This window comes from Punica granatum, chromosome 6 (genome assembly GCF_007655135.1).
Source record: "Punica granatum isolate Tunisia-2019 chromosome 6, ASM765513v2, whole genome shotgun sequence".
Taxonomy (NCBI): domain Eukaryota; kingdom Viridiplantae; phylum Streptophyta; class Magnoliopsida; order Myrtales; family Lythraceae; genus Punica; species Punica granatum.
This window is the reverse complement of record NC_045132.1, coordinates 25,480,018-25,505,079: the sequence shown is the minus strand read 5'-3', so window position 1 is coordinate 25,505,079 and position 25,062 is coordinate 25,480,018. Positions and strand designations below refer to the sequence as shown.

Genomic DNA, 25,062 nt, shown 5'->3' with positions numbered 1-25,062 from the left:
AATATAATTCACGTTTCCATCTCACCATTAGTAAAAGACAGAAACAGAGATCAAAAGACGGACATCACCGTCTATCTCACTTCTTGAAAGACTTCCATTTTCTATTAATAAGAAAGCAAATTCTTTTGTAGTTTTCTGAAGCCATTTTCTCTGTTATGACAAATCAGAGGATCAAAATGGTTCTCAGAACTTGTAGGGAATGTGGATTCTGAGGTCTGATGATGAGATGAATGCAGCATAAGGTGATCTATAAATAGCCACCAGCCCCTGCATCACGAACCACAGCCCTCAACGGCGGATCAACGTCAACTCTCTCCCGTCTTAATCTACTGATAAGCCTAGAATTCCTAACAAAGCAACAATGGTATTGCCTCTCAGATTATCGGGTTCCTCGATGTTCTTTTCTAGTAACTTAGATAAGTATCCCTTGGTATGTTTATTGTTTGGGTTTTAGCTGAATCGTGCTTCCCAGCTCGTTCTGTGCAGGACAACCTTGTTGGCATTCCGAGCAAGGAAAAAGGCGGCTACAGAGCCTGCATGTTCGTATTCGGTAAGAACATCTTGAATTATCACTTCCATAGAGGTTACCTAAATGTGCATATATGGTGACTAATGGTCATTTTTGCTCTGGTCTACCTGTGCAGGGCTGGCTTCATTGGAGAACATAGGATTTGTGGCGAACATGGCGAGCATGGTCCTGTATTTCTATGGTGTTTTGTGCTTCGACCTGTCAACTTCCGCAACACGCTCACCAACTTCATGGGCACAGCTTGTTTGCTCTCCCTCCTTGGCGCTTTCATCTCCGACACTTACGTCAACAGACTCTACACCTGCCTCATCTTCGGCACCTTGGAAGTCGTGGTAATTAGCCAATAACTGTAACTGATGTCTTACCAATCGAATCCTAGTCATTGAATGTGTTGTATTTTCATGATCAACTGAGAGGTGGCTCTGATGAATTTGTGCGGCAGGCTCTCGGCATGGTAACGCTTCAGGCCTACTCGAAAGACCTGCGACCGGAAGGTCCTTGTGAGCCTGGGAAGTCATCTTGCATCGAAGGAGGCAAGGCAGTATTTCTCTACTCCTCAATGATTCTGTTAGCGATCGGAGCTGGCAGTGTCAAGGGAGCTCTTCCAGCTCTGGGCGCTGATCAGTTTGACCGGAATGACGGCAAGGCCCATGCTAGTTACTTCAACTGGTACATGCTCAGCACCACTCTTGGAGCTATCATTGGAGTCACTGGCGTGGTGTATGTCAGCATGAACAAGTCTTGGTATTGGGGCTTCTTCATCGGCTTTCTGGGCAGTTCCATCGGCTTCATCATTCTTGCTCTCGGGAAGCGCTTTTACCAATTCCCACCGCTCGGGAACAGTCCTTTTGTGAAGATTGCTCAGGTGACATACCTTCAGGAATTCCAAAATGTAATTCCTGAGGCTGCCAGTCTATTAAGTACTCAACGCTGAATCATTTGTCTTGGCATTTCAGGTTATAGTGGCAGCACTCCGGAATAAGGACCTGTCCGTGCCGGAGAATCCCAATCAGCTGCATGAGATCGACGAGAAGGAACGAGATCCATCCGAAGTGAAACTCTCTCACACAGACCAGTTCAGGTACCACTAGTACAAACTATGTGAAAATTGATGTATCACCAGTTCGGTGGGGATGGAATAGTCTCATTGATGATGCCGACATATTTGCAGGTTCCTCGATAAGGCAGCAGTTCTCCGAGATGGAGCAAAAGCAGAACCTTGGACTGTTTGCACGGTGACTCAAGTGGAAGAAGTGAAGGTACTCATTAGGATGCTTCCGATCATAGCAAGCACGATCATAATGAACACGTGCATGGCCCAGCTCCAGACATTCTCAGTAACACAGGGCCACTTCATGGACCCCCACATCGGTTCTTACAAGTTCCCGACGGCTTCGATCCCTGTCATACCCTTACTCTTCATGTTGGTCCTCATTCCCCTGTACGAGTTTGTGTTCGTCCCTTTTGCCCGGAAGATCACCGGCCGCCCATCAGGCATCACGCAACTCCAGCGTGTCGGAGTTGGGCTTGTCCTATCGATCATCTTAATGTCCATCGCTGGCATTGTTGAAGTGAAGAGAAGGCATCGGGCGATCGAGAACCCCTTGAAGCCCATGATCAGCGTCTTCTGGCTTTCCTTCCAGTACAGCATATTCGGGATCGCAGACATGTTCACGGTCGTCGGGCTTCTGGATTTCTTCTACAAGGAGGCTCCCTTGGGGATGAGGTCCCTCTCGACTTCTTTCACATGGTTATCCCTGTCCTTCGGCTACTTCCTCAGCACCATCTTTGTTAACATGATAAACTCCATCACCCGAAGGGTCACTCCAAGCAAGAAAGGGTGGCTTCATGGGCAGGACCTGAACTCGAACAATCTGGACCTGTTCTACTGGTTCTTAGCCATTGTCAGCTGCATCAACCTGGCTAACTATCTCTTCTGGGCTTCCTGGTACAAGTACAAGCAAGATGCCGATGAGCACGAACCTGAGGCAAAACCCAGAAAGGTGGAAAGAGCTCAAGAATAGACCTCTACCGGTTCTTCAATTCCATATTGATGTGTTATGCAAAATAAGTTGCGTATCCAAAGAAAAAGGGATTCTCATTGTTCAACCAAATAAAATTCTATATTAATAAACGGTGTGGTTGGTATGAACTATCGAGATTCGGAGACTGATTGATCATACTCTCATCTGTGCCGGCGCACAATAATGTATGCACAAAATGATCGAGTTTATCTACAAAGTGGTTGATAAATAATTAGCGCGCAATAATGTTTGCACAGAATAATCGAGTTTATCTATATTTTTTTGCACAAAGTGATTGATTAATAACCTGATGTAAATTACCCAAAAAAAATTCAAAGACTTTGTTTAAAGAAAATAACAGCCGAACGTTTAAATCAACTCATGTTGGCGAATAGCTTTTGTTAGATTAACTTTTTATATTAAATTCAATAAAAAAATGATAAATTACACTGGTGATCCAAAAAGTTGGTTCAAAAAGTTTTTTTTGCTACTGGACGGTACCAAATGTTTTAAAGTTGTAACATGATAGTACAAACCGTCATCTTGCCATTGACGCCGTCAAGCCGACGCTGATGGTACAAAATCGATTTTTGTGGGATGTTACATGATGGTACAAAATGTTTTGAAGGTGTAACTTAATAGTACAAAACATTTTACGTAAGTTACACGATAGTGTAAAATTTACAATCTTGTAAAAGATGGCTTGACGGCGTCAATGGCGATATGACGGTTTGTACTATCATGTTACAACTTTGAAACATTTTGTACCATTAAGTAGCAAAAAAAACTTTTTGGACCAATTTGATATATTATTAAAATTTTTTGGACCATCAGTGTAATTAACCATAAAAAATTATATGAATAAAAACATAGATAAGAAACAGAGATCAATACAGAGCGGCCCAAAACCATGTCATGGGCCTAAAGAGAGCCCAACAAGAGCCCAAGGCCCATGGTCGTTCATCTTGGTTTCTTGCCCAAGAAACATGGAATGCGAGGATGGGTGGTTAGGCCGGAATTACATGGAAGAACCGGTCCGATTCATGGCCCGGACCACCGGTCGCGGTCCGACAATCGCCGGCTGATCCGGTCCCGTCGGAGAACTGCATTAAGACGGTGGACTGAGAAGCTCGGGATGGACTCTGTGAGTTGGGAGCTTAACATCCCTTTCTGCCACCGAACGGAAGGAACCAAGGCGATCACAGATGGCGGACTCATCTTCTTCAGCTGCACCGGCGAGGTCCGATGCCGAGACGGAGGAGCTGCTCGATCGAATGCTGACCCGGCTTGCGCTCTGCGACGACTCCAAGCTCGGAGCTCTGCTCTCCAAGCTCCTCCCTCTTTCCATCTCCTCTCTCTCCACTCCCTCCCAAGCCGTACGCAGCAAGGTACCTTGTTCGGTCTCCGTTCGCGTCAATGATTTATAGCTCTCTTGATGATTTCTTGTTTCACTGAAAGCTAGAACCTCGAACTGTGTCCTGGATGTTGTTGAATTCTGCTGCTGACTTATACCTCGTTCACGCATTATACACATGTTGTTCAATTCTGCCGCGGTTAATATGTAGTATTTTCTTGCCTCTCTCTTTGATATATCTGAAGATAACTGACAGTGTCAATGAAGCTTCTTTGCTGTTCTTCCGGGTGATGGGAATTCGTTAAATGAGCCGAAACACTTGAATGGTTACTTGATTCTATGGAACATGTGTTGCATTGGAAGCTGCAGCAGCTGCATTGCACGCTTCCGATTTCTCAAATGCTTCCTTCCTTTTCACCTCAAAGATACTGTTGATTGGATATCTGGCTTTGATCGTATGACCAATCTGATGTTAAATCCTTTTGAATTTGGAGTTATATAGTTCACATGGGATGGAGCTGTGAGCTTGGCGCGCTTCTTCCTTTCTTTTCAGAGCGAGCTTGCCTTTTTTGTATAATGTGATTTTCTGACAGTCGAATTTGCTGTCTGCTTGCAGGTTCTCGAGATACTGAGTCATGTTAATAAGAGAGTGAAACATCAATCAGAAATTGGTCTCCCTCTGTCGGAGCTGTGGAGGATATACATGGAAAACGATGTCGCCCTGATTGTTCGGAATTTTTGCATTTTGTATATTGAGATGGCATTTGAACGTGTAGATATGAAGGTCAGTTGTCATGCTACGATATCTGAGGGGGGTTATTTGAAGAGCGATACATTTCTTTGTTAGGTCCGGCAACTGCTGATTTGGATGCCTCTTATGTGGTTAACCCTGGTGAATGTGCTTTTAATGCAGGAGAAGGAAATGATGGCACCTGTACTGGTTGCTAATGTTTCAAAGCTTCCTCACCAACATCAGGAGATAATACTGAGAATTGCTTCTAAGGTTTGTTTCTGTTAACTGGCCATGCATTTTATCGTTCTGTACTGCACATGGATGTCTTTTTTGCTATTCCAATACGCTTGGTTAGTACGTAGCTTCTTTTCTCTAATATCAAGCACATCCTCTCAAGGATAATTAGATGTTTGTTTTCAATGTGGCGGCTCAACTGCATAAGTCATGCATAATTGAAATTTCGGATGTTCGATTTGCGTTGTTTGTATTCCGTTTTCCACAATATTTCTCTGGAGACTGGAGTCCTTGCTGTGTAATCCTTCATTCACTCTGAAAATGCTATAAAGTGACGCCAACCTCTTTGCCCATAACGCATAGATGTTATTCAAACCATTTAATCTCCAATTTGGCGGTGTTCTTTTTTTATTTTATTTCCTCATCAGCATTTTTTCTAATGGTTTCAGGTGATTGGTGAATGCCACTCAAATCGAGTTGATCCAGAAGTTGCTGCAAAATATAAGGCATTGAGCAATTCTCGGGATAGGGATCTCTTTCTAGAATTTTGCCTCCATGCTATTTTATATCAGCCACCTTCTAAAGGGTCTGTAGCTTTACTGTCAAAAGATGATATCTGATGAAAAAAATAAGTGTTTCTGCTCCAATCCTTCTTATCATGAATCTTGCCTTTGCTTGTAGTGGAGGAAGCCCGCCGGGGCTTTCAATTGCTCAAGCCAACCGAGTTGTAGGGAAGGATCCATTCACAAGTCAATCTCTTACAACGAGAAAGGTAAATCAAAGTGACTGAAACTTATTTACTTTGATTCCATATTACGGCATGAACTCGAGGAAGAATCTGAATATAAAAATTTGCATGTGCGTCATATATACGTCCAAAGCCAGCAACTTCACTCACCATCTTAAATAAAATGAAAGCATCCTCAGTTAGCTCTAACTGTAATGTTTTACTTTTACGTAGTTAGGTCTATTGAATGTTATTGAAACTATGGAGCTGGATCCGGAAGTCGTTTATCCTATCTACTTGGCTGCTTCTGCTGATAGGTATGTTTGGGTTCCACTTCAAGAATTGTACCTTTCCATTTGTAGGTACTTTTCCATTCATCTATGTACAGATTTTGATTTTGTGACCTTGTGATTGGTTTTTTGAAGTCAGGAGGCTGTAATAAAGAGAGGGGATGAACTTCTGAAAAAGAAGGCATCTGGAGCTAATTTTGACGATCCGTTGCTGATCAACAGAGTTTTTGTACTCTTCCATGGTAGGATGGAGTGCTCCTTTTCCTTAATTTTCTTGACTTATCCAGTCATGCAAAGTTTTCTCAATTTCCTTTCTCAATATGTATCTCATATTGTACACGTGCAGAAGATGATCTTGTGACATAAGATTTTGGTATGGGATGAATCATTGTTTACTTATAAATACTAAAAAAAAGCTATAACTGGCAGTGGTATATCTTCTGATTTCTGCCCTTGTATCAGTTTGCTTTATACTGATCAACCTTTTATGTATCAGTGGGTCTTTCATTATACATTTGCTACCTTTCATCATGAATAAATGTTGCTCCCGAGACTCTCAGCAGGCAGTTCTGTAATAACAACCTTGGTTATTATCAACAGCTAGCACTTCAAAATTTTGGTTGTCAGTATGGATTTGTTCTATAGTACATCAACATCCATCATCAGGTCATTCGTTTTAAAAGTTGTCATTATCCCCCCTTTCCCAGCCAAAAAAGGGCATGAGCCCCATTACAGGTTTCTATAAAGAATGTAAAATTGATGTTAACCAGAGTCCGATGAAAATAGTTTTCTTCCCCCTCTTGTCAACATTGCCACGTAAACATCTGAATTTTCTCTGTGCACCAGGATCTCATGTGGAAGCATTTGTGTGCACCCTGACAAATGCTGTACATTCATAATTTTTGCAATTATATAAGAGGAAAATTGTTTTATTTCTCATGAAAATTAACTTGATGAAAATTCTTTAGTGAAAGGACGTTGGTAGGTAAATATATAAGGATAAATAGAAGCTTTCTTGTGCTTGATTCATATCTGAAATATTTTTCATTTTGTGCAGGGACCCCTGTACCTGAAAATGTTGCACCAGACTCTAGAATAAGTCCTGCTAATTCTGCCTTAAGGGTCAAACTGATGTCTGTCTTCTGTCGGTCAATCACTGCAGCAAACAGTTTTCCTTCATCTTTGCAGTGCATTTTTGGCTGCATATATGGTATGTCTGCTTTTGTAAGTTGTGGAAGAAAAGCAAGTAATCTGAGTATCATGTTGAGCACTATGCTGCTACATAAATTTCCTGCACATGATATATATTCTATTTTGGTCTAAAAGGTTGTCTCTCTTTAAATTATATGAAGTAGTTGATAATATCTTAGGTGATTTGCAATATCTGGTCAATAAGGCTAGATATGTCCTATTTTTTTTTCTTTAGGATAAAAAAACATGAGGTGTTGCTTATGTTCATTTAAAATTTGGATTATACAGGAAATGGTACCACCACAAGATTAAAGCAGTTGGGAATGGAATTCACTGTCTGGGTGTTTAAACATGTAATGTCTATGGACTTTATTTTGTTTGGTTGCTATGTTGCTATGCCTGTCGTTCGCTGCTGGTAATAAAAAAAATTCTCTTACTGCATGTACGTGCTTTCAGGCAAAACTTGATCAGTTGAAGCTGATGGGCCCTGTAATACTGAATTCAATTTTGAAGTCACTTGATGGTTATTCAGGCAATGAATCAGGTTAGCGCATGCAAATGCCTTGTTTCATTACTGACAATGTACCCCTGGGAATTTAGTTAATTTAAACTCGTCTACAAATGTAGATACCACTGCTAGAGACACAAAAACATTTGCTTTTCAAGCTATTGGGCTGCTTGCACAGCGGATGCCTCAGCTTTTCAGGTGGATGTCTTAATCTTCTACCATTTAGTGCAACTCCTCTCTCTCTTTCTCTCTTTCTGTTGTGCGCACTTTCCTTATGTAGATGAAATGTCTATTTTTTGCTCAGGGAGAAGATTGACATGGCTGTTAGACTTTTTGATTCCATGAAGTTGGAGTCTCAGTCAATTCGATTTGCTATTCAAGAAGCAACCAACTCCCTTTCTGTTGCATATAAGGTTGAGCGGACTGAATTCAGTATTGTTTATGCAGTGAATAATCTTAATTGTAGAGCTTCTGTTTTGAATTGGTACAATTTCGTTGATGTTTGGACCTCCTGTTACTTCATTATAGGGGGCACCGGCTTTTGTGCTGAATGATTTGGAGCCTTTGCTGTTAAAAAATTCACAAGAGGTTTGTATTTACTTTGCATGGGGTTTGGCTTATTAGATGAGAACTTAATAGACAAATTAATGCCTTTCCACCAGGAACAAAGTGAAGTGCGTTTTTGCGCTGTTCGATGGGCAACATCTTTGTTCAATTTACAACATTGCCCAAGTCGTTTTATTTGTATGCTTGGGGCAGCAGATTCTAAGCTGGATATCAGGTACTACTGTGCATTTAATTCTTCTTGTATGGACTGAGGCTGAAAATTTATATCTTATTCCCATTGCCTACTGTGCAATTTGTCACTTGTGGAAGTTCCATGTAATAATTGTTTGATGGGTACAATTATCTATGTATATCTGTATCTTTAATGCGTTGTATTGGTGTTGTGCATGGGAACATTATTAATAATGACATTATAATAATTTCTTCCTTTCTTTTTACTGTATATCAAGAGAGATGGCACTTGAAGGCCTATTCCCTCTGAGAGATGAATTACAGACCATGAATTCTGATCTCCATCAAGAGTATCCAAAACTTGGGGCCATGTTGGATTATATCCTTAGTCAGCAGCCAAAGGTGTTAGAATCTACTGAAGTGCGGGGACAAAGGCTCATATTCCCTTCAGAAACATATATTGCCATGATTAAGTTTCTGTTGAAATGCTTCGAGGCCGAGATGGAGCAAAATGGCACTATACAATGGTCATCTGAGTTTAAGTCGTCAGTTCAAACAATGTGTTTGCTGCTTGAGCATGCCATGGCATTCGAGGGCTCTGTTGAACTACATGCCACTGCTTCCAAGGCTTTGCTTACAATTGGATCTCGTGTTCCAGAAGTAGGTTATGAAAGAATTCAAGCTTCCTTTTTTTCTTGTGATGCCTTTTCTTTTCTGACTTGTTAGTAATTTTCTATAGGTGATTGCTTCTCATTATGCAACAAAAGTATCATGGCTAAAGCAATTGTTGAATCACACGGATCTTGACACACGTGAATCTGCAGCATGCTTACTTGGACTGGCTTCTTCTTCTCTCCCTACCCCTGCTTCTACTGCTTTGATCAGTGAACTCATTTCCTCAATTAGCTGCTCGAGAAAGCCAAGGTTTTTGCATTGTACTTTTTAACAAACTGTTTAATCCACACTAATTTGATTCAAGTTTTATTTTGACCATCGGTGGGATTTGTTCAACTTTTCTCTGATCTAGCATGTTTTCTAGGTTTGAGCTGTATCATGGAGCCGTCTGTGCAATAGGATATGTGGCAGCGGATTGTGTCTGTAAAACACCCGCTGTGAGTTCAAGGTTTTGCTTTTTTAATTATTTTAAAGGTTGGTTGTTTTTGGGGTTGGGGGGGGAGGGGGTGTTTGTTTACAGGAAAAAAGAAAGCATGAAGTATTTAAGGAAAGTATGATGAAGAAGAAAATTGAGATCTCAAATCAGGTTATACCTTGAGCAAATCACTTTTGCAGTCTGTCCCGCTTGGAATGTATGGCCATGTAGTGTGTTTGCATACCGTCAGTATGATTGGGTGTTAATGTGATAACCTTAAGTGCTATTTCTTAAGCGGCGTTACGAAGTGCAGGACGAAAATAGGAGGAAAAAAAGAGTTTATTCAGATTTTCTGGGACTTTTACAAAGGATTACATGTTACCAACCTCAGCTTTAGAGGGCCAACTTGTCTTACTCTTGACCCAATGTCCTTCGTAAGATAGTGATTAAGTGTTCTCCTTCAGGTCCCAGAGACATTGTTCCAGAGTGTACTTAAATGCCTGGTTGATGTTGTTAATACTGAGGGTGCGACATTAGCATCTATTGCAATGCAAGCACTGGGTCACATTGGGTTACGTGTCCCATTAACTCCACTAATTAATGACTCTGGTCCAGGTAAGATAATGTATCTGTTCAAGCTTATCTTGCATCCATATGATATGGAAATTTTAATGCCAATCTCTGATGTGCTACACCTTTTTCCTGAAATTGCAGCTGACATTTTTATGGTTATACAAGAAAAACTGAAAAAGCTACTTTCGGGTGACGATATTAAAGCAATTCAGAAAGTTGTTGTCTCGCTTGGGCATATCTGTGTGAAAGAAACATCATCTTCTCATCTCAACATGGCCATCGAGTTGATATTCAGCCTTTGCCGATCAAGGGTGGGTGCATAAGAAATAATACTTATTCCTCACATTGTTCCTCTTTTTCCATATAATGGTGTATGAATTTGGAAGAAGTACTTATATCAGAATTTCTGAGTTGCACAGGTTGAGGATGTCTTATTTGCTGCCGGCGAGGCTTTATCATTTATGTGGGGGGCCGTTCCTGTGACTGCTGACACAATTTTGAAAACTAACTACACCTCTCTTTCCATGTCATCAAAATTTCTCATGGAAAATGTGAATTCTTCCTTGTTGGATGATGGCTCTAAAGGATTTATTGAAGTCAGTGACGATGCTCGTCCCATGGTTAGGGAGGCAATTACTAGAAAGCTTTTTGATGGCCTGTTGTACAGTACCAGGAAGGAAGAGCGATGTGCTGGAACTGTGTCGCTCTTATCACTGACAATGTACTGTGGCCATCACTCAACCATCCAGCAAATGCTTCCCGAGATTCAGGTTCATAAACAAGTTAAACCCTGCAATATTATCATTATCATGTTTTAGGATAGGTCAATGTCTCATCAAGTCCAAAGCCGTCCAGATATATGTGACTTTCATAAAGTCTAAAATATGCCAATTGCATTGGAACCAAATTATGTTATTGCCTTAAATCATTGGTAAATATTTTCAGCAGACTGACAGTTATAGCCCTTGTAGCTGTTTGTGTACAAGTCAACTAGTATAATTTTTATGAACAGCTGGAGTAAGCGCATGAAGGATCTGACAAGTTTGCTAGCTACTAGTTAATTACTGAACTTGGATTAAGCTGGGCTTTTTCTATTTTTTCCTGGATGCAGGAGAGCTTCTCTCACCTCCTTGGTGAGCAAAACGAACTTACACAGGAACTTGCATCCCAAGGCATGAGCATCGTATATGAACTTGGTGATGCCTCTATGAAGAAGAACTTGGTAAATGCACTGGTTGGAACACTAACTGGATCTGGAAAGCGGAAAAGAGCCATCAAGGTATGTTCTGTTCTCAGGAGAGCTAATCCACAGAAGTGACAGATTGACGCCAAGAGAGACTGAACTGAGAGCAATAGAGCAACTAATGGGGCTTGCTTGTAATCAATAAACCGAAATCCCTAGGACACCTGAAGGAGTAATATGAGGAAAAGGGTTGTTGACAATGTAGGCGCTTTATAATGTTTTTCTTGTTTCACAGTGAGTATAACTTAAGATCATCCTTTTCTTCTTCAGCTTGTTGGGGATTCCGAAGTTTTTCAGGAAGGGGCCATAGGAGAGAATCTAAGTGGAGGAAAACTTAACACTTATAAGGAGCTATGCGGTCTAGCAAACGAGATGGGCCAACCTGACTTGATTTACAAGTTCATGGATCTTGCTAATCATCAAGCTGCTTTAAATTCCAAGAGAGGTGCTGCTTATGGTTTTTCTAAGATAGCAAAGCAAGCTGGGGATGCTCTTCAGCCGCATCTACGCTTGTTGATTCCGAGGCTTATTCGGTATCAATATGATCCTGAAAAGAATGTGCAGGTAAAGATCCCTGGCTGTCCATGTTATGGGCTTAGATATTTCTTGGTGGTTTTAGCCGTACCTTTGGCCTAGTGCTTTAATTAGCACAATTACAAGATTCGCTTTTTTCTTTTTTGTTTATGTGGACCATTTTCTCCTTTGATTCGTTCTTCCCGAATACAATATTACAGGATGCAATGGCACACATATGGAAGTCCCTTGTCGCAGACTCCAAAAAAACGATTGATGATCATCTGGACCTTATTATGGATGATTTATTGACACAATGTGGTTCAAGGCTTTGGCGTTCGCGAGAGGCTTCTTGTCTTGCGCTCGCTGATATTATTCAAGGACGAAAATTTGAGCAGGTGACGAGTCATTATTGCCCATTTCTCCTTTTCCTCACATGTCAGAGTTGCATAATGATTCTGGTGAAGTTGTAGACTCAGTTTAATGCTAATTGATAGCTCCTACCTTTTTTAACTAGGTTGGGAAGTATTTGAGACAAATATGGACTGCAGCATTCCGTGCCATGGATGATATTAAGGAGACTGTCCGGAATGCTGGTGACAAGTTATGCAGAGCTGTAACTTCGCTAACAATACGCCTCTGTGATGTTGCGCTCACTGAAGAGTCAGAGTCACGGCAAGCAATGGATATTGTATTGCCGTATTTACTCAAAGAAGGCATTCTAAGTAAAGTTGATAGTATTCGTAAAGCATCAATTGGAGTTGTTATGAAGCTAGCAAAGGTTTGTATCCTTTACTCTAGATGAACTTGATATTAGCTCCAAACTTTTATCAAAGTGTTGTCTTTCCTTTTTCATTGAGATTGAATTCTTATTAAGCTCCTTTCGAGATTTATTTATTATCATTTTGAGATTGCAAAATCCTTTTTTGGCTCAAGTTTATGAAATCATTGCTGCAACCCGCACTGAAACTAGTTTGTTGTTGTATCCTTTATTATTATTTTTTTTTTGGGGTAACTGCAATTAAGCAGTTGTTCTTTCCTTTTGCTGGATAAGGTAGTTTCTTTCATCCAGTAAATATATTACTGAGGTATCTGCATTCTTATTTGCAGGGAGCAGGGGTTGCACTCCGTCCACATTTGGCAGATTTAGTTTGTTGTATGCTTGAAAGTTTGTCGAGCCTAGAGGACCAAGGGCTCAATTACGTTGAGGTTTGGAAGTTTACATCCAATAAACGATTCCAGAATTTGTCCGTCGTCTGTTATTTGCCTTTCTTCTGTCTTGTTTCCAAATCCTTGCTTATGAGCTATCCCTTACAGTTGCATGCAGCAAATATTGGACTGCAAACAGAAAAGCTTGAGAACTTGCGCATCTCAATTGCAAAAAATTCTCCTATGTGGGAAACTCTTGACCTGTGCATAAATGTTGCTGACACGCAATCATTAGACTGCTTGTTCCTCGTCTTGCCCAGATGGTGCGATCTGGGGTTGGCCTTAATACAAGGTTCGTCTACAAGCCATTTTGACATTCAGCATGTGCATAATGTGCTACCTTTACTTCTTTTGTGTTATTCACTTGTTAGTGTCAGTTGCTTGCTTAGCCTTATAGAATGGTCAAACTCATTCGGGAATTCTAGAAAGGGCAAGTGAGAAGGATAAAAATTCAACCAGGAGTTTCTTAGAATGTAATAATGCAGCTGGCCCTATTTTGTTAGTATATGCTTTATTTGAAAAGACAATGGATCCATGTTTTTTGTTTAACTCAACTTCTCCTGAACCAGCAAATTAGCCTGGAAAATTGGTGGATGTGAGATCATCCTGGTTCTCTTCCTCTATTAAACTTATCACAAAATATGGCAGGGTAGGGGTGGCCAACTTTATCAGCTTATTGGTTCAGAAGGTCGGAGTTGATATCAAACCATTCACGAGCATGTTGTTGAGGATGCTATTTCCTGCCGTAAAGGAGGAAAGGAGTGCTGCAACTAAGCGTGCCTTTGCAAGTGCTTGTGCAGTAGTTTTGAAGCATGGGACTACCTCTCAGGCACAAAAGTTGGTTGAGGATACTATTGCTCTGCATACGGGTGACAAAAATGCACAGACGGCTTGTGCAATTTTATTGAGAAGCTTCACATCCATGGCCCTGGATGTTGTAAGTGGTTATTATGCAGAAATTCTACCCGTCATCTTCATCTCGAGGTATCAAACTTGTTCTTCATTGATATTTATTACCTTGCACTTGTCTTAAACATGCGTGTGCATGTGCATGTTATATAGACTACTTCGATGGATGGATTTTTCTGTAGATTTGAGGATGAGAAGAACATTTCAAACATATTTGAGGAGTTGTGGGAAGAAAATACAAGTGGCGAGCAACTCACCCTTCAGTTGTACATGAAAGAAATAGTTGCTCTTATTTGCGAAAGCATATCATCATCATCATGGGCAAGCAAAAAAAAGGTAGGCAGTAGCAATCCCTTCATTTCATTTGATCTGTAGAAATCTGGGAGTGTCCTCAGAGTACTGTGCCCTAACTTATGTTTCCGTCATTCATATCATAGTTTGTGAATTCTCCATTTAAATAACATACCCTCTTGTTTCTGTTTTTGACTTGCAGTCAGCTCAGGCCACTTGCAAGCTTAGTGAGGTCTTAGGTGAAGCCTTGTCTCCTTATCATCAAGTTCTGCTCCAGTCTCTTATGAAGGAACTTCCAGGTCGTTTATGGGAGGTAGGAAATCTGTTGCAAACTTTCTTAATAGGTATCTATTACACCTCAACCTAGCTCGAGATACATGAAGGATGTTGTGAGATGTTTAATAGACCCAAAAAGAAAAAAAGATAGAAAATTGACTTTTCCACGTCTTTATGAAGTGACAGTGAACTGACTTGCCTTATTAGCAATTTGGTAATACTTGCGCTGCAGCCTTCCAGATGGGAACCATTATAAGCAACCTTTTATTGCCCAAAACCTTTCATTTGAAGTGCTGCTACTTGTGACAACCATAGCTCTAAGAAAGTGGCTTGGCCTGACTAACCTCCCATGAACCTTCTAATACTGCTGGCTTCCGAGGAACTAGTTTCACAGTTTCAGTTTTCAAGTATATGAGCACGCTGCTTATTTTTGAGTTCTTGCAGGGAAAGGAGGCTCTTCTGTCTGCAATGGGTGCTCTTTCAAAGGCTTGTCACAAAGCAATTTCTGCTGAAGATCCTAGTGCTGCTGGTGCTATTTTGAATCAACTTTTATCTGCATGCACAAAGAAGGTCAAGAAATACCGAGAAGCGGCTCTCTTAAGCCTTCAGCAGGTAAATTTTATTTCCCCCAAAAACAAAAAAAGTTTCGTTCTGAAGTTGGCTTTTTTCTTTTCTCAGATTTATGTGGAACTTTTGAATATCTTGTTTTGGTCTTAAATGTTGAGCATGTACAATATACTTACCCGGTTGCTCTTGTGGTGTTTCCCTCTTCTCATTTGGTGAGATATTTGGTGAATTCAGGTCATAAAATATTTTGGGAGTCCAGAATTCTTCAATATCGCCTTTCCAAATCTATTTGATATGTGCAATTCAGCCACTTCGAATAAGTCTGCACAAGCTACTTTGGCAAGTGATACTACACAAGCAGGTTCCTTCATAAACCTAGTCTTCATCATCAAGATCCTGTAATTAAGTATTGCTTTGCATGTATCAGCTTTTAGGAACTTCGGTAAATCAATTGCTTATTTCCAAGGATGTACTGCATTTTTAAAAAAAAATTTATAAGCGGCAACTCCATGCTTTTGATATGAGTATCCAAGTATTTTTTAATCGTCCTTAGATGTATCCTAAAACTCGTGTGTGTGTGTGTGTGTGTGTGTGTGTGTATAGATGGAGTACATGTGAAAGAGTTAGTTTCCATACTTGTTGTAAGTTATATCTTAACTCAAATTAGGAACTTCCGTAAATCAATTGCTTATTTCTGAGGATTTCCTTATACCTTGTTTTGACAAGTTTAGTTATTGCTATTTCTCTTGCGATAAATTCCTTTCACTTCCTTGAGAAATGCCTTTTTCTCATTATTTTTCCCAGTTCTAGTGGTCACATCATGGTTATCTTTTATGCAGAATCTGATAGAGCAGAAGAGGCTTCTGTTCCATATGACAAAGTCTTGGACTGCATTACTGCTTGTATCCACATAGCTAGTACAAATGATATTCTCGAGAAAAGGGACAACTTGAAGCATCTCTTCATCATTATCCTATCCCCCGAGTTATCATGGACAGGTCTTTTATTTTCTTAACCAAAATTAGCTTTTGTGATAAAATTGAATTTCTCAATGTCTTCACTCATTAATTAGTTATTGTTTTATTGATGGCAGTGAAAACGTCAGCCTTTCTGTCTATCAAAGAACTCTGCTCAAAGCTCCGTGCCAGTCTGCATGATTCTGAGGAAAATGCTCAACACGCCACTGTAGCATCTTTAATTATTGAGGTATCTAAAATTCGCTTTCAATTTCTCATTCACTATAAACAAAACAGGAGGAAGCATCAGCGTAGCTCCAAATCTTCTGACTTTTTTTCTGGCCTAGAAAAATACTGTATCCAATTTTATTAGATGACCCTTCATCCCAAGAGCTTAAATCGATAGGACACGGGCTAATCACATACGCAGAAAGACACTAGACAATCCAGCCATAAGTAGGGGTCTGAGAAAGAGAGACAGACATATGTTTACGACTTGAAACTGAAAAAATCTGCATCAATACCTAATGTTGCATGCCTATAGAATACGGATGAATAATCTGATGGTTTCTTCATGTCCATTTCCAGTTGTTTCACTCGGTGTCCCCGAAAGTGGTTGAATGCATAAGCACCATAAAGATAGCTCAGGTATGCCGTCCCTTTTCCTTCTAATAGTAGGAATATTCTTTCAGCTGAATCTCCAAGCTGAGGAGAGAGTGCCTCTCGATTTATGTTTCCCTCGGCTTCGACCTCAAACGTGTGCAGGTTCATGTCAGTGCGTCGGAATGCCTCTTGGAGCTCATCACGCTGCACCGGGAGCTTCCCTCCACGTATTGGACAGATGCGGGTTTCAAGAGCGAGGTGCTTCATCAATATGAGGTGGAAAAGAACGAAGAGGCCAAGTCCTTGCTTAAAAATTGCATCGCAATGCTCGACAAACCAGTAGGATAGGAACGGAAAGGGAGCAGAGTTAGGCTCTCCGCCTGCACGTAGAAGTCAAGTTTGCTATCCCCGCTAAAAAGATTTTTCTACCGAGCATATCTTTTCTGACCTCTCCTCGAGTAGAGCATCTGGGTTGCCTTCTGTTGTACCTTAAAACCTTGACGGTATATGTTGAGAACGTGTTCTTTGGATTTCGTCAGTTTCTCTTGCTCTTAATTATGATGAAACATCCGAGCTCACAGGAAGAAAATTTAGAATAAAACGATTGAGTCGATACACTATAATGTATGGTGAACTAGAAGTTCAGAAGCATGACGCGAGTTGAAATACGATGGAATTTGGAATTCGATCCGTTTAGAAGGGTGAAAAATATATATATATATATATATATATATATTTTTTTCACTTACTACAGTATGTAAGGGTTTGACAACGCGGGTTCGGTGTGCATTACGATGTTACATTTACATTAGGTGCCCGAAAGCCGAAGCTGATGACAACCTCTTGACTCGCAGAAAAATCGTCCTTGTTTTCACTTTTCCGGTGGGAAAGGAAATTTAGGAAACTGAAAACGGGAAGGGCCCAAGCCCAAGACAGGCCCAACATCTTCCAGTCCAACTGAAGTCCAAAACCGCTGACTGAGACGGGGAGATTGCTGAGCTGAGAAGAAGGACGAAGAGGAAGGAAGAAGAAGAGCCATTGCTGACGAGACGAGAGAGAGAGAGAGCGCTTAAACTCGAGCATGGAGGAGCAAGAGTTCAGACGCCTCCTCGATCTCTTCCCTATTGTCCGATCCCGCGATTGCGTAGTCAGTTCTCTCTCTCCCCCAATCATGTATCTGATTCTTTACTTGCTTGTTCGATTTTTCGCAAAACGAATGTCCTAGAATTGCCATTTAGTTTGTCCGATTCCGCATTATATTGCTGTTGATTTGGCATCTCTGCCCTGCTGGAAGAGCATACTTACATGAACTAGCTCTTTGATGACTGATTATCAGGCTTTTGATTGGTCGGTGAATGATTTGATTGGGACTCCGGTCCATTCTTGCAAGAACTGTTCGACAGGAATCGGATTTACCGTAGTTTGCAGTCTCTGCAATGTAGTCATCTTCTTGGTTGCATTTGACATAGCAGGACCTGCCGAGCGAGTTAACTTACCTGTTATTTGTGGTTTCAGATTGATGAAGACTCTTCGACACGGTTAGCCCCGCAGTCATCACGGGATGAGGAGGTAATTCTGAAATCTTCTTCTGAAAATATTCATTCTACTTCTTATGTTAACTGGATGCAAAGGTGACTGGAATTATTTTCCCGGCTTCCTGAAGGTGAGAGAATGGCAAGATGCTTGGGGTGACGGGGAAAGAAAGGAATTGGATGGTCAAGGATCCCACCAACCCGGTATCTATCTATCTATCTATCTTCCATGAGTGAACAGCACTGGGCTTTTCCCTTTTCCAAACTCCCAATATCATCCAGCATGCTTCAGTTCACTTTACCGGAGTGATTGGGTTGACAAATCGGCAGTGCTGAAAATTGTTTGGAACTCTTTCATTGCTGTGTACACTGTCCTTTCTGCTATCATATAAACAATATTCGAGGGAAAAAAAAATCTAACCGTTACATGCATCATATCTGTGTCAACAGCTGCATTTTGGGAGAAGCTTAAGTTGTCTGCTCAGAAGAAGGTACGTCCTGTTTATATGTCTATCTGTTGACATAACTTATTTGACATAATTATTTGTTTTCAGCATGTGATGCATTGTCAAATTTTTCTCATTAGAAAATACTTCTGGAAGCATTTTAATCCTTTTGTGTGCTGTGGGGATAAAAACTCGAGCACAATCTCTTCCTTATCATGGCCCGCCGGAATATCTTTCTTGATTCTCTTGAATGTGTTATGCCTTCTTTACCTTGTACCTGCAGGAAAAGTCTACATAACAAAAGTCTACTTGTTATGTAAGGCTTCTGAGTCTTAGGATCCCAGGCTAGGCTAGAGGCAGTGTGCCCATTCAATGAGAAAATGTTCCTCGATCCTAGATAAAATATGCGCTTTACGGAATAAATTAGGAAGCTGATCCATTTTACCTCATTATTTACACTTCAATGGAGTGGCGATTGGCGACAACATTTACCTGTTCATCTGGGGAAAGTTTATCCAATCCAAGTTTCTTGGACAGTCCAGAATGCAGTATATAATGCAACTGCTAAAGTTTACTGATGATTAATAAAGCATCATGGTCTACCCTAGGGAAATGTTTTCTTTGATATCGACCATAAAACTTGTTTCTGATTTCTGAATACTCCTTTCCCTGCAGACTTAGAATCGCTAGATACTTCTCATAGTACCTTTAGCTCACTGGTCTAATTACTGCTACCATTGTGTCAGGTGGGCAAGACAGAAGCTGATCGAATCTGCAGCGCTTTCAGACAACTCCACCAGAAATTGGTAAGAAAATAGAAGTGCTTCCTCTCATTTCGCTACACATCCGTTGCTGTTGTTGCTGTTTTAGCTGCTCATTTTCAATGTTGGCATAATCCTGCAGGTCTTTGAAGAACTGAGCTTGAATGCTGCCCAGAACTTTGTAAAGTCAATAAGTTCCAAGCAATAGTTTCTTGTAGTGTGTCGCACTTTTCGGTGGTCTATGATCACACTCTGGTGGGTTGGAGGACGATTTGTTCTTCCTCTTTATTGGCGGGTCTAGTCTAAGCCAGAGCCAAATTCGTGTTCGATGCAGCAGTCCTGGTCCGTTTTGATGTAATCTGCTGCACTATTTCTATATTAAAATATCTTCCTTTCATGGTACTGCCACTGTTACGAACTGTGAGCATATGTCTTAAAAGGTTTACACCGAATCAAGTTAAAATTTTTAACTCTACTTATTACACAATAAAAATCAACAATACAATTATTACTTTTTCCTTTTATTAATTTTTTTAACCATTTAATTCGATTTTTAATATTAAAGTCTCTTAATTATTCATTACTTTTTTCACAATTCAATAACATAATTATTTATTTCTTTCAACTATTTATTACTTTTTTTTTTTGTACATTTTCTCATAATTCATAAACACATTGATTATAATTTAATTAAAATCAAGACTCAATTCTATTTAACTCTAAAATTAAATGCACATTATAATGGAGGCTGATCAACTGGTCGTTAATGGGCAATAGTTGGTTTCTGTGTGCAATTGATATGTGCACATGATTGCGGGGAATAGTTCATCAATTTAAGTCATATGATTCCTTCGTCCGGATCCTAGAGAAATGGGCTGTTAAATCAATTTGATCTTCAACCACTAGTAGGAACCAGGAAACGCCCTTTCGGTATTCCTATACTCTCTTCAGGGAACAAGGATGAACTAATGAACATACATACGGTGCAACTGCTCTGGTTTCCGGTTTTCAAGAGGGACGGGGGATCGAAATACGTTTTTCCCGTTTCTGGGCTGAGCCTCAACCAACGAAGGCCCGGCTCAACTCCGATTGATGGATCGCATGTCGAATCTCCCCGAATCTACGGGACAGTTGCCCTCCTAGCAGTGCCAAAGTTATGAACCGAGTGCAATCTTCTTCTTCTTTTTTTTTCAATCATAGCTGGCAGATTTGAACAGTTACAATTTGCAGCATATTTGAACAGCTCCAATTGTAGTGGAGTATACCTATATATATATACACACACAGACACACAATACCTATACACACACACACACACACACACAGATATTAAAATCAGCCTTCAGGCTTGCTATAGTCAAAGAAGACCAAGATTTTCTTGTCTCGGTTCACATTCAACTAATCGACCCAATGTGGAGATTCATATATATATATATATATATATATATATATAATTATGACAAACGTGAAAAATTCAAATCGAGATAGATCAGACTTAAAAACACAATTATAGGGAGAGGCTAGTATGGACCAAGGAGGCCCATACCATCGGCCCATTTAGCCTTCTTCAGGCCCAGCTCTGCCCTCTCCTTGCTTGCACCGAGTCGTCTTCCTCTTCCTCTTCCTCTTCCTCTTCCTCTACCCGACGAAGAAGCATAGTCTGGTCTGCAACTGAGAGACGACGATACGATCATGGCGGGAGCGGGAGAGCGCGATGGAGAAGAAGAAGAAGAGGAGATAGTTTGCTTAGAGGCCTCCTTCTTCATCAACGATAAGTATACTTCTCTCTCCCTCTCCTTTTTTCATTATCTTCCTCCGTGCCTACTAAAGAGTAATAATGGTGGTCAAATCTTCCGCTCTTGCAGCTACGAGCTGAAGAAATTTACATTCGGCTCACATTCCTTCGAGCTCTATTGCCTGCAATCTGCTTCGAGTAAATCTTCTCGTACCAACTCCGAGCAATTTTGCATTTGTATTCTGCTGCCTCGTTGCCTGTGATGTGATGGGAAAATCACGCAGTACCGATGTTCTCGAGTCATCGAGGATCTACTGAAAGAATCCAGTTTTCGATTTGATTTGATTTGGTGTTCTTGCTTGAGCGCAAGTGTTATGTCTGATTGATCTGCTACATCCTTCCTCGACAAACTCCATGATTGCAGTCAGTCTTCCATTTTGAGCGAATAGAATGTGACTCCCTTACTTTCAGGTACTTCGGTTATTGGGAAATGCATTGCTTCAACCTTTCGGCCCTCTTGCTTTCGCAGACTTTGCCATCTTTGCATCCGAAAAGGTTTACCATGGCAAACTCTTGCCTGCTAGGAACTTAGTGCTTTGTTATAAAATAAGGGTAGGAGAGTTCCATCGTATACGTGAAGTGCAGCGTGTTCTCTGCTCTGTGCCATGAAGATCGTTTCCTTTACTTGACCGAAGCCTCTGAATCTCTCTGTCATTTTCACTCTCTGGAAAAACCGTATCTGATTCCTTCTTCATACAAACTGTACAGCTGACTTCGATCTAACGGGTCAGTTGGTGTGGCCGGGGGCTATGCTGTTAAATGAATACCTTTCGAAGAATGTTGACCTTCTCAAGGGGTGTTCTGTTATTGAACTAGGCTCTGGGGTTGGTAAGTAAAGTACGTACTTGAATTTGCTTTCTATTCCCTCTGCTGAATGCATCCACATATACTCGAGGTGCATTAAATAATGCAGGTATAACTGGAATACTCTGTAGTAGATTCTGCCGTGAAGTCGTGCTCACTGATCACAATGATGAAGTCCAGAAGGTAAGAAATAGATTATAACTTATAAATTTAGAGTTTTCATGGCTTGAATAAGTATATTAACTTTTTTGTCATGTATTTTCACATTCAGATTCTGAAGAAAAATATAGAGCTGCATTCTTCTAAGGATCATAGTCATCATGCTGGTGAGAGCAATAGATAAGTCAGAAGGGTTTGCTCACTTCTTCCTCTATGAACTAGTTATCATATGCAGAACTAGTGGCTGAGAAGCTGGAATGGGGAAACTCTGATCAGATTAATCAAATTCTTAGAAGACGTCCGGGAGGATTCGATCTTATTCTCGGAGCAGATATATATATCCTTGTTCTCGGAAATGCTATAATGTGCATATTTACTAGCTTGAGAAGCACCATCAAGGGTATCGAGTTAATTCTTGCTTTATTTGTTTTTCTTGCTCATGTCTACAATTGGGTTTGACATAAGCCTGGTCATGTCGTATTTAGCCATATTCTTATCCCCTTTTGCCTTGTTGCCATTAATAATCTCGTCGATCCAATGGATAAATTCCTTAGCAACTTTTACGCTTTCAACAGGGTAGTGTTCCCTTACTTTTTGACACAGTGAAGCAGCTGCTCCAAGTACGGGAAAGAGATTGCTGCAAATTCATACTGGCCTACGTTTCTCGAGCTAAGATGTAATACAAAGTTTTCGTTGTTATTCTTCATCATCTCTTGCATTAGTAGGTCACCTAAGTTTGAGATCTGAAATAGTTCCTGATGCTTTTGACTTTTGTGCAGCATGGACTCACTAGTAGTCAGCGAAGCTATTAGGCATGGAATGCAGATTAATGAGATACCGGGGACCCGATCTGTAGTTGGCAATCTGGAAGGTGTAATCTTTGAAGTTACTCTCTTAGAGAAATCCCCAATGTAGTTTTGGAGATGTGCTACACTACATGGAAAATTTATTTATTCTCCATGGAGGCATCAGGCTAAAATCAGGTCTCCAACATATTGAGCTTACAGAGTAGGCTTGGAATTTTACGAAGATGAAGATATGAGGCAAAAGCTAAGCGTATGATGTGTCTCCATATTTAGTCTACGACTTACTATAGTTTTTCTTGTGTCTCCCGGCGAATTGTTTTATGTTTGATTATTAGACAATAGTCCTTATTGTTTGTAGTATCGCCCCAAAAGAACGGCATGGCAGGGAAATTTCTGTAAGGTTGAAGTGTTGAAATTTTTGGCTGCAACATTTGGAAGCGTTCTCTTGACAAGAGTCTTCTTACCGTGTTCATTTGAGCATCGTAGTCTTCACCAGCCAGGGTTGCATCAATCTCCTCGAGTTGGAATAAAATCATATCGAACGTATGACGATCAAGGGTTCGTGATTCATTCCATCTGTTAGATGACTCCACATTTCTACAAATAACCCCGCAGGTCGTGAAGCAACCGATACGACTTACACGGTTTCGTCAGAGTCCCGGTTTTGAGGTCGAGCCCCTCATCAATCGTTTTGTTTTGCTTTGCTACCTTGGAGTGTCCTCTAGCTAGCGAGACACTGAGAGATCTACATACAAGACTGAGCATCTCGCATCTTAAAGCAGCGAGTTGGATTGGATGAGACAGTGATCAAGCCATCGCACTAAACGACAAATTACCATACAATATAAGGTTTCCACCTCGTACCAATCATACCCTTCCTTTCTTGGTCTTCTGGAATCTGAGCCAGAAGATGCCGTTGACAGTAGTTCCTTTTGACTAACAGACTTCATTGGTCAGCTCCCGTCAAATTCCGGCATAAAGCTTCCGCCTTTGATCGCTCCCTCGTCGTCCGAAGGTTCTGAATCGAAAGCCGGCCATTATTTATTGCCATCCTCTCCCTCCAAAGCTGCTCGGAGCAAGAAGCAAATACGAAAAAGCTTCATCCTTTCCACACCCAGCTTAGCTTCGGAGCTTCGACCGAAATCAGCCCCTCCCTTCAATGGCGTCCGATGAAGACATCTCGTTGGACTCCTACTTCCTGAGCGCCCCCAACAGTCCACAGTGGCTGCACATGGACTCCCCCGTCACCTTCTACAGCGTCCCCCCGAGCCCTTCCCACAGGCTGAACCCCCGCTCGGCCTCCGGCTCTAGCCCCAACTCCGACCGCGATCACGAGTTCGAGTTCAACACCGTCCTCGACGACGGCTTCATTACGGAAAGCAATTTCGGGTCCCCGGTTCACTGGCCGATCAGCTACAACCAGGGGCACCGCGGGTGCGAGTCACTCTCCGCAATGGCCTTCGCCGATGAGCTCTTCTGCGACGGAAAGGTCATGCCACTAAAGCCTCCGCCTGGTTCCCTCCGCTCCGCCGACGGCAGCCCCAGCCCCTGCTTCGGGGCTTCTCCCCCAAGGTCCCCGAGGAGCCCCTTCTTCCGGAGGAGCCTCTGGAATGACGACTTCGACCCATTCATGGCGGCACTGGAGAACGTTAAGGAGGAGGAGGGAGGGAATAAGCAGCAACGGCGGGCTCGGTCCCTGTCGCCGTTTCGGACCGGCGGCGATTCAATGGGCCGGAGCGAGCCGGGGAGCCCAGAACTCCCGGTCGATCAGGCCCCTTCACCGTACTCGGTATGGGAGCCCAATAAGAAGAGAGAAGGCCCAGTAGGGCCCAAACCTCAAGCCCATGGAAAATTAGCTGGGCCCAGGGGGTTGAGGATCATGAGGTTTCTGATGAAGAGCAAGTCCATGAGCACCGAAGAAGAAGCCAACGGTTTGAAGAAGAAGACCAATTTGCTCAGAAGGCTAAGCTTCAATCGCAATAACAACAATAACAAGTTGTCGACGACCGCAACTTCCTCCCGCGCGGTGGCGAAGGTGACGGCTCTGCAGTACAAGCCCAGGTTGTTCCTCTGCGTGGGCTACGGTATGAGGAGCTTCCGGTACGTCAAATAAACCGAAAGAGGTCCGGTCTGGAATGGGGCCGGCTTCTCGAGTCCGAAAATCCATCGTGATACAATGGAAAGAGAATCTCCGAGAGCGC

The 25,062-nt window shown here is 41.5% G+C and overlaps 4 protein-coding genes and 1 pseudogene across 8 annotated transcripts; all 5 read left to right on the top strand.

Moving 5' to 3' along the window:
- The first annotated feature begins 84 nt into the window (after positions 1 to 84).
- LOC116210932 lies at positions 85 to 2,759 on the top strand (annotated as a pseudogene).
- A 921-nt stretch (positions 2,760 to 3,680) lies between these two features.
- Positions 3,681 to 17,096, top strand: LOC116210479 (proteasome adapter and scaffold protein ECM29). Its single transcript, XM_031544356.1, is given in 36 exon segments — positions 3,681 to 3,941; positions 4,524 to 4,691; positions 4,821 to 4,910; positions 5,324 to 5,460; positions 5,556 to 5,646; positions 5,836 to 5,918; positions 6,027 to 6,133; positions 6,949 to 7,101; positions 7,371 to 7,435; positions 7,539 to 7,626; positions 7,710 to 7,788; positions 7,895 to 8,003; positions 8,119 to 8,178; positions 8,253 to 8,371; positions 8,607 to 8,988; positions 9,068 to 9,252; positions 9,368 to 9,440; positions 9,883 to 10,033; positions 10,133 to 10,302; positions 10,411 to 10,761; positions 11,103 to 11,270; positions 11,505 to 11,798; positions 11,969 to 12,145; positions 12,265 to 12,528; positions 12,858 to 12,956; positions 13,065 to 13,191; positions 13,194 to 13,248; positions 13,605 to 13,940; positions 14,048 to 14,201; positions 14,359 to 14,469; positions 14,877 to 15,044; positions 15,234 to 15,360; positions 15,839 to 15,997; positions 16,093 to 16,205; positions 16,544 to 16,603; positions 16,721 to 17,096. Coding segments are annotated over 36 exon segments (5,442 nt in total). The 5' UTR covers positions 3,681 to 3,758; the 3' UTR covers positions 16,907 to 17,096.
- Positions 17,097 to 17,542: 446 nt separating this feature from the next.
- Positions 17,543 to 19,711, top strand: LOC116210480. Of its 2 annotated transcripts, none has more exons than XM_031544358.1 (6): positions 17,543 to 17,705; positions 18,074 to 18,127; positions 18,222 to 18,294; positions 18,541 to 18,581; positions 19,283 to 19,342; positions 19,440 to 19,711. In XM_031544358.1, exons 1-6 carry the CDS (start codon positions 17,640 to 17,642, stop codon positions 19,503 to 19,505), a joined length of 360 nt encoding a protein of 119 aa, XP_031400218.1. In that variant the 5' UTR covers positions 17,543 to 17,639; the 3' UTR covers positions 19,506 to 19,711. The 2 variants fall into 2 exon arrangements, with proteins under 2 accessions (XP_031400218.1, XP_031400217.1); XM_031544357.1 differs by lacking the exon at positions 17,543 to 17,705 and adding an exon at positions 17,859 to 17,996.
- Positions 19,712 to 20,909: 1,198 nt separating this feature from the next.
- LOC116212520 (protein N-lysine methyltransferase METTL21A) lies at positions 20,910 to 23,313 on the top strand. 4 transcript variants are annotated; one of them, XR_004157863.1, is made up of 9 exons: positions 20,910 to 21,072; positions 21,163 to 21,230; positions 21,504 to 21,587; positions 21,801 to 21,920; positions 22,006 to 22,079; positions 22,168 to 22,222; positions 22,291 to 22,455; positions 22,631 to 22,731; positions 22,835 to 23,313. XR_004157863.1 is itself a non-coding variant. In XM_031547172.1 (9 exons), exons 1-9 carry the CDS (start codon positions 20,990 to 20,992, stop codon positions 22,968 to 22,970), a joined length of 828 nt encoding a protein of 275 aa, XP_031403032.1. In that variant the 5' UTR covers positions 20,910 to 20,989; the 3' UTR covers positions 22,971 to 23,313. The 4 variants fall into 4 exon arrangements, 3 of the variants coding, with proteins under 3 accessions (XP_031403032.1, XP_031403031.1, XP_031403033.1); XM_031547172.1 differs by having other exon boundaries at positions 22,297 to 22,392; positions 22,620 to 22,731; XM_031547171.1 differs by having other exon boundaries at positions 20,911 to 21,072; positions 22,291 to 22,392; positions 22,620 to 22,731.
- Positions 23,314 to 24,020: 707 nt separating this feature from the next.
- On the top strand, positions 24,021 to 24,974 carry LOC116212299. Its single transcript, XM_031546857.1, has one exon. It carries the CDS (start codon positions 24,021 to 24,023, stop codon positions 24,972 to 24,974), a length of 954 nt encoding a protein of 317 aa, XP_031402717.1.
- The last annotated feature ends 88 nt before the right edge of the window (positions 24,975 to 25,062 follow it).

What these genes read in the sequence shown, in the direction of transcription:
- LOC116210480 (XM_031544357.1), top strand. Translation starts at nt 17,880, where the DNA reads ATGACTGATTATCAGGCTTTTGATTGGTCGGTGAATGATTTGATTGGG. An exon ending in AGTCATCACGGGATGAGGAG is followed by an intron (nt 18,128 to 18,221) that starts GTAATTCTGAAA and finishes GGCTTCCTGAAG; the next exon opens with GTGAGAGAATGGCAAGATGC. An exon ending in GACAACTCCACCAGAAATTG is followed by an intron (nt 19,343 to 19,439) that starts GTAAGAAAATAG and finishes ATAATCCTGCAG; the next exon opens with GTCTTTGAAGAACTGAGCTT.
- LOC116212520 (XM_031547171.1), top strand. Translation starts at nt 20,990, where the DNA reads ATGGCGGGAGCGGGAGAGCGCGATGGAGAAGAAGAAGAAGAGGAGATA. An exon ending in CCATCTTTGCATCCGAAAAG is followed by an intron (nt 21,588 to 21,800) that starts GTTTACCATGGC and finishes CAAACTGTACAG; the next exon opens with CTGACTTCGATCTAACGGGT. An exon ending in GGATCATAGTCATCATGCTG is followed by an intron (nt 22,223 to 22,290) that starts GTGAGAGCAATA and finishes TATCATATGCAG; the next exon opens with AACTAGTGGCTGAGAAGCTG.
- LOC116212299 (XM_031546857.1), top strand. Translation starts at nt 24,021, where the DNA reads ATGGCGTCCGATGAAGACATCTCGTTGGACTCCTACTTCCTGAGCGCC.